This window comes from Equus caballus, chromosome 25, assembly GCF_041296265.1.
Source record: "Equus caballus isolate H_3958 breed thoroughbred chromosome 25, TB-T2T, whole genome shotgun sequence".
Taxonomy (NCBI): Eukaryota; Metazoa; Chordata; class Mammalia; order Perissodactyla; family Equidae; genus Equus; species Equus caballus.
In genome coordinates this window covers 24022234-24036387 of record NC_091708.1, presented here as the reverse complement: position 1 = coordinate 24036387, position 14154 = coordinate 24022234, and the positions used below count along the sequence as shown (strand labels likewise).

Sequence of the window (14154 nt, the reverse complement as noted above, 5' to 3'; positions counted from 1 at the left end):
TCCTGGTTCATAGGGAGAGGTTCCAAAAGTTTTTCTGACTCCTTTTGATGACTAACAGCAAATGTAAATGAGTCCGATAGAAGTATATCACATTTCTCAAACAATGCATAACGATCTGGGCATACACATGGAAGAGTTTTAGGAAAATGAAGGCTGGTCTTTATTTTTTGTTGTCCCTCAAACACTAAAATATCATTAGCCATAATACTAAGCACTAGATTAGATTTTTCTATTTCCAGTTTTCCTGCTGGGATGAGTAAATAAACAGATGGAATAAAAGCTTCAAAGCAAAACACGGAGAAATTGACAAAGGGAGCTGTTGACTACAGAACAGTACGGGAGGATAGGGATGGCTGAAATGAGAGAAAGGAGAGTCTGGGGTAAGGAAGCATTGACAGAATGTCAAGGGAAGGCACCATGTCTGACTGGAAGCTCTGGACCTCTGGTCAGCCCCATTAGAGGCCAAAGGAGACAGGCGCTGAAAGCATAAGTGGAGAAAGTAGATGCTACACCCAAACTCTGGGAGATCTGGGGAGCATAAGACCATGCTTCTTTGAAACAATTCTGAATTAAAATGGCTCTACAGATCTGATTTTCACCAGAGTGGCCTTATTTCCCTGAAATATTGGTTCAGGGAGCACCCCAGACTTGGGAGGTAGTTTCCTCAGCGATGACAGAGGGACCCTCATAAGGCATCTAGCAGGTTTAACTGAAAAAATAAAGACAGGAAGAGAAAATGGCAGATGTCTCATGGGGTTTGAGGTCTTATTCCATGGCACTCATGAGACACCCTCATTAGATCTGCTTGGGGAAATTTTAGGAAAAGTAGGGGAGCTTCAAGTCTCATAGTCAGCAAGACGCAACAGGGAAGACAGATTAGGAGAGGAACAAAAGAGTCTTCTAGCTTTTTATAAATTAGCTCCTTGAGGTCGTCCCTCTTTATTCATCTTAGTAACTTTTTTTTCCCATGTGCAGAAAGATTCACATTTATTAGTTCAAATAAATACCTAACACTCTCTAAACACACATCACCAGGCCCATTGGCTGAAGTCAAGACATTACTGGTTCTAGTCTACATGACTGTTGCCCCTCCTGAGGTCACTGCTCCTCATCTGTATTCAACTCTGCTGCTGCAGCAGATTTCAAGCCCTCTCTGCTGCTACACGCCAATCCATGCATTGCTCCCACATCAGTTTCCCCATGCACATTCTACTGTTATGTCCCTCATGTTACTGTTGCTGATTGCCCCCATCCTCACCCTGGTCTATTATCCACGTTGATGTCTAAGACCACTTCTCCCTGCATCCTGGGACATGCCTTTCTATGTTGCCTGTCCACACCTAAAGTTTCTTTCTACTACCAGAGGATACCATTATTTTTTAGGATTAGAGCTTCCTCTATTTGTATATTCCATTTATTAATGGAGTTGGATCAGGTTCTCATTTGGGCTAGGACGGGGATGAAGGGGTGATGCTGCCATATACGATATGGTGGCAGTCATGCTCTGTAGTCCTTTCAGCATCTTGGAGATCATGTCTGTGTGATGAATCTGCTTTTGTGTGGGGTAGACTACCCATTTTATTAAGTTCTCCTCCTTATTGGTGATAGCAGTGCCTTCAAGCCCATCTTTATACTTATGATGGGTAGGCTCTGAAGGTTACCACTCTGAAGGGCGAGTCCCTAACCAGTGCCTCCAGGAATCTTTGGTCAGATACACAGTTTATACATTCCTTTCTCTGAACCAAAATCCTAAAAGAGAGATATATTGATAAATTAAGGAAAAAGCCAAAAGCAGTGGGAATTTTTCCTACTTCTTATTTGGGACTCTAGAAACAGAGAACCTTATAGGGGTCCTTTACCCCAACTTGAGATGGCCATATTAGTGTAATGGTGCATGACATGGTTGGGTAGATGGCAGAACTGAGTTAGTAGATCTGAATCTCTCTTGGATTTTGTATGATATAAAAGTGAACCAGAAGTCACCTCAGGGTCCATGAGGGATAAGGAAGGAGCTGAGTTGGAATTCAGCAGGCCTGCCGTAGTAAGGAGAGATAGGGTGACCTAGTTGCAGAGGTTTCAGAGTAGACTTTTAAGAGGAGCTTGCTGAAGGCTTTGACTGAGATATAGAGGGCTGTGCTGCTCCAGGAGGAGCCTCGAAGGGGCTGAGCCAGCCAGGGAGAGCCTCTGGGCCCTAACGAAGCCAAGAGATGACATCACAAGTTTTCCAACTATAGACTTCGCCAGAGATCAGGGGGGTTCCAGGGGGTACCATTGCATGAATCCAAGTTCCCTTTTCCCCTGCCACGTAGCGAAGAGACAGAAGGAGGAAGGAGAGGAAGAGGCTGGCAGAGAATTGATCTTTAAATGACTGAATAGTTACCTGAAATGAGACTCTCTTAAGATTAGCAAATTAATTTTTCTCTTCTGCCCAGTGGAAGTGTGGGTTAAAGTAGACTAGATCAGTTTATTTTCTTGGATTTGAGCATTCATATGTAAATGTTTCTCTCTCTCTCTGCACACCTACACACATATGTTATACAAATACATATATGAAATATAAACATATGTATTTATTTAACATTGGGTCTTGATCGAATATCAACTAAAACATAAGATAGTGAGACCAAAATAATTCCAAGGCATCAACAATTTTAATTATTTTATCATCTCCTGATTCTTCTCATGTTCTTATGCTTTGTTTCATCTATTATTATTTGTCCTAGACACTTTCTTAGAAATCTCAGACATATCTTAACTCATCCTTCTACCACACTGCCATATTCAAGCACTTTCAAATCTTATCATTACCATCCTGAGGGGTCACATGCATCTCTCCTCTTCTCTCTATACTGATTCCTGCTGCTGTTGTTCAGACCTTCATTCTAAACTCTTGGAATAGCCTCCTAACTACTTGCAATGCCTCCCAGCCTTTTGACACCCAACATCTGTTACTTTGCTAAAGAATATACCTGACCATATTACCTGTCTCCTCTAAAATAATTAAATGACTTCCCATTGTTGGAAGAACACATTCAACCTACTCCCGTTCTTCATAACTTGGCTAGAGCCCACATTTCAAGCCTTCCTTCCCACTCTCCACCTCACTCCCGGTCTCCATCATGCAAGAGAACATAGGCTGTGCCATAATATATACGGCTGACTGACTTCGTTTCTAGACTCCGTTGCTAATGATCCCATTTGTTAATTAAGCTTGTATCCTTCACTCTGCCTAACACAATGGCCTGAATCCAGTGTATTTAATAAGTGCATGTAAGAATGCTTTATCGGCAACAAAGTGCTATATAAATAGTAATTATTTTATTATTATTTGTTAAATTGAGTTGGATTTACTTTTAGGATTCCCACTATTGTCTAGGAGAAATGATTTCCCATCAGTGGAAATTCTAGAAAAACCTACATGATGTCTGAAAATACTATAGGCAGATATATCCCTGGAGGAGAAGGCAGGAGGATCCCTTGGTTTTGGAATCTTCTCTTTCCTTCATGAGCATGCCTCAGGGGGCCAGCCTTGTCTAATGCTCCCTATGTGTTTCTCTGTGTTCTCTATTCACCTCATATTAAAAATTACAAACATTACTGGAAATTTCCCCATCAAAGAAGATCAAAGAAGTGTCACTGAAATAAGAAATAGCAGGCTCTGGAGAGCTGGCTCTGGGCACAGGTTCTGCCAGTGCTTGCCTTACATGTGAGGCCAAGCAACTCTGCTGACCCTTGGGCGGTAGGCATGCTATGAATATAACATGCCTGGCATTTCCTGGTACAGGGATTATTTCATCTCTAGGAATTCCACAAATGTTCTCAGAAGCCTTTGGGACATTTAAATTTTAAAAATAAACCTTTATACCTCAACACAAATATCCTAGAAATCCATGTGTCAGCCCTTTTCCTTGAAAACACCTGTAAGTCCTTTCATCACTTGCATGAAACAGGAAAGGGAAAGACCACAAGGCAGATCACATGCTCATAAGTCAGAATGCCCTCAAGAAATAGCCACGCAGAAATTGGCACAACTACGTTAAACACCTGCCAACTTACTCTTTGAAAGCCTTGGAAAGTTTGATTAACCCCGAGAAAGAAAGAGAGAGGAGGAAGGGAAGAAGGAGAGAGAGAGGGGGGAAGGGAAAGAGAAGAAAGAAAAGGAAAGAAAGAAAAAGAAAGAAAGGAAGGAAGGAAAGAGGGAGGGAGAGAGAAAGCAAAGAGGAAGAAAGGGAAGAAAAGAAAAGAAAGAAAAAGAGATAGAGAGAAATGAGCTCCTGGAAGCTCTTACCCATCACTTGGGCAGGTATACGAGGATTTAGTTTTTGAAGCAACAAATCAGCCAAAATCAATGATCTAGGTCAACCTCTGGAGTGTCCCCATGGAGGAAGAAATAGCCCAAAGAGACATGAGTAAGAGGTAAAAGCAAAAAGATTTCCCCAATATGAGATGTTGTGGAACAGTGCCAAATTTCCCCTCTCCTGGTATAATGCAAATGTCAAAATCTATCCTACCTGCTATACTGATGGTGGCTGCAGCCTTTGCAGTACTGAATTTCTCTCCATGCTTATTAGTAGCTATGCACGTATAGAGGCCTGGCTTGGTGATGAATAGCTGTAGTCTTGAATCAATCACTCGGTCTTTCACACTTTCTTGAATGGACCCAGAAGAAACCTGGTGGAGTAGGGGAAAACAGAAGATGAGATTAGGTCAAGGATTTCCTAATATGCTGCATCAGCAGACTTAAAAGGAAGTGGATTAGGATTATGATCAAAAGGCATGTGGTGGATTGCAAAAATAGCCAAAAACTTTTCCCTCCTTAGGCCCATGAACTTGCAATGTGACTTTGTATCTCTTCCCTCAGGAGGTAGCATCTTTCTCCATGCTTTGAGTCTAGATTGGCCTTCTGACGTGTTTTAGAAAGACATACAGACTTGTAAAGTTCTGGCATGTCGTGGCTTGCTTTCTTGTTGCTGTTGGAGCCTGTGAACTTCTGTGAACAAGCCAGAGCTACCCTGTTAGAGGATGAGGCTCATGTGGCCTGGTTATCCCCACTGCCCCAGCTGGGAGCCAACAATAACCACCAGATATCCGAGTAAGGCCATTCTAGATCAACCAGCACGCAGTCCATCTGCGAACTATAGGAGGTTAATCAGCGAAGATCAGGCAATCCTGGCCCAAATCAGCAAAACCACCCAGTTGACCCACAACTTGTGAGCATTAATAAATGGTTACTGTTTTAAGCCATTGAGCTTTGAGGTGGTTGTGATAGAGCAAGAGATAACTAATGCAAGGTACAGAAGATATATTGTGTGGATATTTCAATATGTGATCTCTAAATCTTGAAGATAGAGGCAGTCAGTTTTGAGAGGTTTCAGACTTTTTTTGACTTACTTCCATAAGTCCTGCTCAGTTCCCCACAAATACACATCAGAGAGATGGATAGTTATCAAGAAAAATGGTTTTGAAGCCAATTCTATTTCTGAGGCATGACATACATCATACCATACTACTTAAATCAGAAAATGAAATGTCCTTGAAGAGCCAGAATATCAATGCAATATTAGTACATAGTTGACAGGTTAATCTATGTAAGTGCTAATTTATTAGCCATCATCATTGCAACTCTGTGGGAAAAACAGCTGCCTAGCACATTCTGTTAGGTTGCAGAGTTGGAATTTGTACCCTAGTTTATCTGACCCCAAAGCCTGTGCTTTAATCATTATGTTACAGTGCCTTCCCTAGTCTAGGAGAACAAATAGTTGTTAAAAAACAAGAACAACAATAACCTCAACAAGTCAACCATGAACAATACAGATGTCTGACTTAAATGTATTGTTAAGGATGGTGGCATGTTTTTAAAATAGTGATACTTTCTTCACCATTTTCTTGAGCACTGTGCCACCTTTTCAATCATTATTATTTAATTATCACTGTTTATACGAGGGAAAAATGTCAGTGTGAGGGAAGTTTGAATCGAATGACAGCCAAGGAATCAGCCTCTGGTTTGCCTTGGCTTTATCTTGAAGGAGTGGGAGTGGATTCCATGGTGGCCTTGAAAGAGGTCTCTCTGTCACAGCAGTTGGGAATGAGAAATTTGGAGGCAGTTATTTTACTGTTTTGTACGAGGGAGGATTTTCACAGACTAGTGAGGAGAAGGGAAGCCCTGAGATGAGACTAGCTTTGTTCCTTCTGCTGCCGGGTGGCTGGCTGGTCTTGGAACCAAGCACTCTCTGTAGCAATTAAGCAGTGAAAGTTTGTCCAATTAGCTTCTTTGTCCTTTTATTCTCTCCCTGCACTGCTAGTCTCCATCCTTGTGATATACACTGGTTTATGCCACCATCAATTTACCTTAACTGGGGCAACTTCCCAGGTCAGATCAAGTATTGTGGCATTTCCCCCAGATAAGCAGCCTGGACTCTATGAGAAATTGACAAGGCAGAGAAAAAAAATGTCTTTAAGAGACACACTCAGGAGGGAATTCAAAGAGAATTCATCACTATCATATTTGTCAGTGGTGCAACTTCTTATGGATTTGAGCGTCCAAGTTAGATGGAAAGGACTGAACAATTTGAAATACAATTGTGGACTGTCCCTGAATTTTAATACCAGAAAAAAACCTCACCCCTCTGTGCTCAATCAGTATGCTTTATGCTATAAGGATATTTTATTTATAAATATAATTTTTTTCCACTTTATAGAAATCTGTAGAATAGTTATCTTCTTCCTTAACAAAGTTAGTTCCCTCCTTCAAGAAGTAGGTCTGTACAATGCCTAGGAGACAGCTTATTCCCCAAATGCTGTCTAAACCCCCACTATTTTCATGTTCACACCTAAGAAAGTCATTCCTAAATACCTCTTCAAGGTCACTGAAAACGTTCTTGGTAGGAAAGAGAAGTGAGTTTTGAACTGCCTCATCTCTTTTCTCTTGGACTTCATCCAGGTGTTGAAACAGTTCAGCAAATAGACCGACAAGTTACAAGACTCATTGCTTGATTATGATGTGGCTCCTAAATGCTTTTCCTCCTGTTTCCAGAGGCCTTGCTTGATTCGGGTTGTGACTCATGCACAGCAGGCCTTGTTAGTCATAGTTTGAATTTGTTTTTCTTTCTTCATGGATCGTCCTGACCAACAGTTTAGCATTTTTGATGACCTAAAAATAAAAACAACCCTTTGCCCTCCATTTTGATCTTTTTGCCCCTCAGGTTTAACAGATCAAAGTGATGAGTACAGATTATTACTGTGAGCATTGACCAAGGTATGCCTAGGCAACACCAAGTACGTAATTGAGGTGACTATAACTGGTATTTACAGTAAATACGTTATTTTCTCCAAGTCACCCAGGCAAACTAACCTGAAGGAGCTGGACAAACAGCTCTCTGCTCTGTACATGATGTTCTCTTTCTGAAATAGTGACCTCAAAAGGAGGCAGTCAAACAGGAAGTTCTATCAAATAGGCATGATAGTGCATATCTGAGATAACGTGTGTAAAAAGCTTTTTGAAGGTGGCAAAGCATAGATCTGTGGAATATTTTTATATATCATTAACACATTTATAATGCTGTTTTGTGAGAATCTCCCCCCAGTTATGGCTAATCTCGTAACTTCATCATGATTTGAGTTTAGTATAGGAAGCCCTCTGAAAGGTATTCTACCTTCGGTGGCTTTGTCTTGCAAATAGTCCCAGCTGGCTGGGCATACCTGTTAGGGTGTGGCCCTGTAGGGACCATGTTCAGGGGGGTGTAATAATGTCTGTCTGTGCATCATAGAAAAAGAGATAGTAGGCTAAGAAAAATTTCCATACTGTTTCTGATCAACATAACCATAAATATTGACCTCTTTCCATCTGGGCTGCTGAAATATTCCACATAATATATCCCACTTGATATATGTAATTATTTTAGTTTACACAGCTAGTAAGTTAAGATGACTCCAAAGCTCATTGTACTTTGAATCAAAAATACTGCCTCTTACAAATATGTGTAAAGTATAGGTGAGTCTTCCTTTAAGAAAATTAAAAAACACAGTTTTCAGCATAGATGACTTGGCTATTTATTTTATAAAATCCTTCTAACAAATTAAAATGATTCAACTTTAAAAATATTTTGGGAACTATATTTACTGGACAAAGCAAGAAAGACCTGCAATTTTTCTACATTTTTTGTCTGAATGCCAAAATAATAGAGATATTATCAATGTAACTTTAAATAAATCTGTTTATCAAAATACAAGGATATTTTCTGTGAGAAAAATCAGCTCTGCTCTATCCACACAAAACTACGATTTCCAATCTTGTAAAATAAAAGGAATATTACTACTCACTCAGAAGTTCATCTAAGACTACAAATTTTCATGAACAATGAATGATGTTTCTGTAGGAAGAAAGCTAAATAATTCTTGACCACTTTGGGGCATGTTGCTTGCCTTCCTACCATTCTTTGGCTCTCACTATTCAGGGCTTTAGTTTATTGGCGTGTTCACAGATGAGGAGACAAGAGCCTTTATGCATTTTGGAGTACTCCTTATACTTAGGGGTGTGTTAGTGAAGTTACTTCCCTGACTTGTAGTAAGTGAGGAGCCACAGTTGAAACTCTCTCTTATTTTGTGCCAAACAGCTCCCAACTCTGTGTTCATCTTTGTTCAGTCACCCAAAATGAGAGCAGGGCTGTGGGCTCTTCCCTGTTCTCCTCAACAGATTTTTCTGGTTTGCTACTTGTACAACGTTAAATGCCTGAGATTGCCTCCATTTCCTGTGATTTGCGTCAGCACAGGCAAAGTCATCTCAATTTTGATTTGGGCTTGTGTAGCAACACCAAGGACGAAACTTGGCCGTAAGACCAACTCTCTCTCCGACCATGAGAACACAGTCAGATGTACTTCCGTTTTCTTCCTGGAAGAAAGTCACTATTCATTTGTTTTATTTCCATTTTAGAATGTGAGGCGATGGATCTATTTTGCCTTCTGCTTCTTGTGAATCACATCTTGAATGATTAAGTTGGGGTCTCAGTAAGACCAAAACTAACTCAAACCATCTGGCTTTTTTATGACTCCTCAATCCCAACAGAGAATAGTCATATATCCTCCAGATCTAAACTCACTGAATTTTTCAAAAGCATATGTCTTTCCATTTTCTTCATTACGGTTTTCACAGAGTAAGACAGATTAGTAAAGTCATCAGTCCTCCAGTTTTCTTAGGGCATATCTTTAGACTACCTGGAGGAGCTTAAGACAACTACAACAGCTTCCACGCAAGAGCCACAAAACATAATGCCAAATAAGATTAGAACTTTAAATGACACTTGAAATTTAATTAGAAAGCTAAAGAACAGAGACTACAAGTTACTTTACTTTAACTTAACGAAATTAGAGAGCTTTAGCCCTGATGTCATATTAGAGATTATCTTCTCCAGCCACCTGACATCTCTGTCATTATAGATATGGGAAAATCAATGTCTGAGAGGTAAATGGACTCCCCTAAAATTACATTAGCTGAAAAGGAGCATTACAACTTAATTCTTCCAACTCCCCATCTAAATCTCATTCTACTATGGTAGAATGAGTTACAAGCCTATAAAGTGACATTAATTTGTTCACTTGCTATGTTTTGAAGAGGTGGATGGTAGGCAATTAGATAAGGTAAACTGATTTTAATAACAAATTATGAGAATGGTTTTGTCCAGGTATCAGAAAAGAAAAAAGAAGCTCTTCCGTAAACACAATAGTGAAAACAAAATAATAAATGAATTGTAAGGCTTACAGGGTGATGTTTAAGATGATGCTCTTTATTAGTTGGGGTAGCCTTAGAATTTGGCATCTTTTTCATGGTTTACACATCCACCAAAATTTAACACACTGACACACTTTGTCATTCACACACTTCTCTTCCCTGCCCTCTTTCTTTTCCCATATCTAGTATCCTAGTTCTCATCTTTCCCTTTATCTTCTTTTTCTCCTCATTTGGAACATTCCTTTGATTTTAAAATGCTACTGTTAATATATTGTAATATGATAATATATAGACACTGCAGCAAAGGTAACAAAAAGTTAGAAAGGCACTATCCTGGAGGACTTGGAAAATGAAAACAGCTGAGAACTCCTTAGATGACTTATCAAGGTTTGACTTTTTAGCTGTACTGAGAGCTATCCACACTCCACCCAAAGGACTAGTTTGAACATGCACCCCATCTCCTTAAGGCATGAGTGTCCTCAATAAGATCACCTGGAGAGTCGATGTATGTTCTCTGCTGTGTGGTAAAATGTTCACTCAGCTGGCTGGAAGCACTCAAACCCTTCACGTGTGAAAAAGAAGACTGGCCTTTGACTTGCTCCTGAGATAAACTTTCATCCCTTGGAATATCCTGCCTGATAAGACTGTCTTTGTATACCTGAGACTTTGGGCCATGCCAGATAGTTTACATTAACAATGAATATGTAATATCTCTTTTTTTCACCAGGGACCCTGGCCATGCTGCATAGTTTGACCTTTGGAAGGGCTGGGGACTGGCTAAGGTCAGTCATATGAGCTCTCCATGCTTACATAACTGACACTGAGTAAAAACTCTGGACACCAAGGCCTGGGTGAGCTTCCTTGGTACAATACTTTATATGATTGTCACACATTGTTGCTGGGAGAATTAAGTGCTCTCCATACAACACCACTCAGAGAGGACAGCTGATTACTCTACTGATTTTAATCTGTATTCTTTCACTATAATAAACTATAACCATGAGTATAACAGCTTTTCTGAGTTCTGTGAGTCCTAGTGAATCATCAAACCTGAGGGTGGTCTTGGGGACCCTGACTCACCTGCAATTTGTTGGCACAGCAGACGAGTATCTAATTCCCAACAGTAAAATCTGAAGAAGAGAGTCAGGCTGCCTGGTGGCTCCAATGGAAGGAGCCAAAGTGGGTAGTGGGTAGCTCTGTACAATGGTTTGGATCCAAGAGTTGGTGAATACAAAGGTTTTATAGAAGATCTGAGTTAGAGTCATTTTTAATCCTACCCAAAAGACCTTCAGATAGACACCAGAGAGACTTTCCATCAACTAACAAATTGGGGACTAACAGGGGGTGGCTATCCTGAGGAAAATGTGTCACGGGGGTCATTTTGAATATTCTCTGTTTTCTAAAGAATTGTGAGTGTGTCCATAAAACAGTCAGTTTTAAATACTTGTCAAGGTACCAGAGTGTTAAGCCAACTTAAAAAGAATATCAGTTAAATCAGAACTTTTCCACTCCAATTACTGCTCCTCCCTTCTTCCCACCCCAAACCTGTGGGAGTCATAAATAGAAGTTTGGAAGTGGGGGAAGAATGAATGAGTATGAGCTAAAAAGCCAACCAAAGAACTTTTGTTGAAGGCAGGCCACACTCCTGCAACAGTCCGGACACAGGAAGAAAGGTAAAGGTTCTCATCTGTGAACATAGTCAGTGGCTCTGGTGATTATTTAGGGATAGACACTTAAAGTGACTAAATTGGAATGATGTTGGTGATTTAAAATCACTGAAAAGTGACCAGAAAAACAGCCGAGTCTGCTTGAGGCAGATCTCAATGGTGGGAAAAGAACTCGCTCTGCTGAATAAACATAAAAGAACAGAGTAAGCGTTAAATAAAGTTGTATTACAGGCAAGTCATGCCTGTTCAACACCTGAATTACAATAATAATCTTAGCCCATATGTTTAACTCTCTTTTTTCTACCTGAAATCCTGAAGGATAAATAAAATCTAAAAATAGGAAAAATAAATCCATAGAAAGATGGAAGAGTATCATCAACAAAGGGTCAGAAATTTTCAGCCACTTCTGGAAGATACAAAGCAATGTGACTGGATTGGCAGAAAAATTGATATCAACAAAGAGGCTGAAAACTGAAAGTTTACTGAGAGGAGAATGGATAAATTTTCCCTATAAAGTCATGGAAAATTCCAAAGTTCAGATAGCAAAGCTGTAAGACTTTGAAAGAATCAGTAAAGTAGTTGAAGAACTTTGTAAACTATTATGTATGCATAGCACTAGGCTGAGGCATCTGACTATGGGCCAGAGCTTGTGAATGAGATTTTCTTTAGTGGGTTCTTGTGGTGGCCATTCACAGTAGGCATTAGAGCCTGAGAGAAAGTTGCCAGAAGTAGGACTCCCTCTTGTCCATCCACAAAAATATTCAGAGAATAAAGATTAGAAAGATTGTAGCTTTAAAAGAAATTAATTTAGTAGAAATCTAAGCAGAAACAATGTAGAAGAGAGAGAAGCAATAATTCAAGATAACAATAGAAGAAACATCCATGAGTTTAGGAGAGATTTGCATTTCTGTATCAAAGGAAAATATTTAAATTTGCCAATTGACTCTCTAGGGTTGTCATAATATTGTTAACAAAACCTGATCATAGTAGTCCACTAAAAATAGACCATTCCTCTTTTTTAAAAATAGGTGCAACAATCCTAAATAAAATTACAGCAAATGGAAACAACACAATTAAACACAAATAACCGTGTATTCAAATAATGAAAGAATGGTTCAACACAAGGGAAACTTTGTAATTTAAAGTGAAAAATTTCATGTTCATCAAAAAGTTGAAATAACTGATGACAGGCATTTATCAACTTTAAAATATATTTATATTAAAAACACTTAAGATTAAAAATAAATATTCTTAACCTCATAAGGAATATCAGAAACTAGAAACTGAGTGCAAATCAAACATAAACAAGTGGTTAAAGTCTATAAAATATAATTATGATAATAATCTATGATAGATTCCTCTTTCAGATATTGGTAAACTAGGTGATTCAGACCAACTCTCACAATGAAAAAAAATTCTGGAAAAATATTTTTAACAGCTATAGCAGACTAAGAAGCTTTTATTTCCCTTAAGATAATTTGCCAACCCCAGAAAATTTTAACTTTCCTTGGCCTTGAGCAGTGACGAGACAGAAGTCAAAGCTCAGGTTCTGCAAAATGAGGAGTTTGATAGGAGATACAATAAACTAACTAGATATCAGGGAGATATCAGTGTGAACTACAAGAGAAATAACCCACATAAAGAATTGCAGACTGTGTTATAATCATCTGGGATGTCAAAGGAGCTTCGAACCTTCAACCTACTTTCAGGTGGTCCAAGATTAGTAGTAGCCCCTGGTCCCTGGCAGAAACAAACAAAAGTTGTCTCTGGAGAAAAGTACCTTCATCTAGACCTCAAGTTAATCCCTGAGATTTTTTTTTTTTCAAAACAATGAACAGAAGGTAATCAAAGATAACTAGACACACAGGAAACAAAACACAAGGAATGAGAGTCAACGGGAAAGTAGACAATAGAAACAGACCTACAATGGCATCTCATCGCACCCGAATAAAAGCCAAAGTTGCTTCATTGACCTACGTTAGCCAATATGATCCACAACCCCTATACACACCCCTCATCTCTTTCCTTTTGCTCCCTCACCTCTAGTCACACTGACCTACTTGTTCTTCTCCTGATGTAGCATGTGCACCCTTATCTCAGAGACTTTGCCCAGTTATCTTCCCCCGGTTATCTACACAGCCTCCTCCTTCAGCTTCTTCAGAGCTTTGCTCAGATGTCTTCTTCTTAATGAGGTTTCCCTGACCACTCTATTGAAAATGGAATCTTTCTCCTAAGGTTGTACTTTCGGTCTCATTTTCCTGCTTTATTTTTATCCATCATACCTGACACTATCTGCCTTGAATATATATTCTCCTATTTGTTTTATTTTGCTTGTCTTGTCCCATCATAATGTAAGCTCTTTGAGGCCAGGGGACTTTACCTGTTTTGTTTGCTCCTGTATCCACAATACCTAGAGTAGTGCCTGATGCCCAGAGATACTCAATACATATTTATAAAATGAATAAGTGAACGCTTCCATGTAAAGTGGTTAGAACAGGGCCTGGCTGATAGTAATCACTAATGTATATTACTTATTATTACCAGTATTAAAAATGAAGAAAAGCATGTTGAACTGACAGACATGGGTTCTAATTCTGGATTACTTTTCATCAAAGTAGACTCCAGCAGTGAACTAATTCTTAAACTGATGAGTTTTATGAAAATTATTTTACTTGTGTTAGAAGGAATTGTTCACTTCCCTTTTACACAAAGACATAAAGAAAGAATTTGATTTTCTACTGTTCTCCATGATACAAGAAAAGA

General features: G+C 39.3%; 1 protein-coding gene across 3 annotated transcripts in view; it reads right to left on the bottom strand.

Annotated features, from left to right (window-relative positions):
* MUSK (muscle associated receptor tyrosine kinase) overlaps positions 1–14154 on the bottom strand; it is a 97611-nt gene that overhangs the window by 39897 nt on the left and 43560 nt on the right. For all 3 annotated transcript variants that reach the window (XM_070251313.1, XM_070251311.1, XM_070251312.1), the window contains one exon: positions 4512–4671. In XM_070251313.1, coding sequence (XP_070107414.1) covers positions 4512–4671 — 160 coding nt within the window. The remainder of the gene's footprint in view (positions 1–4511; positions 4672–14154) is intronic.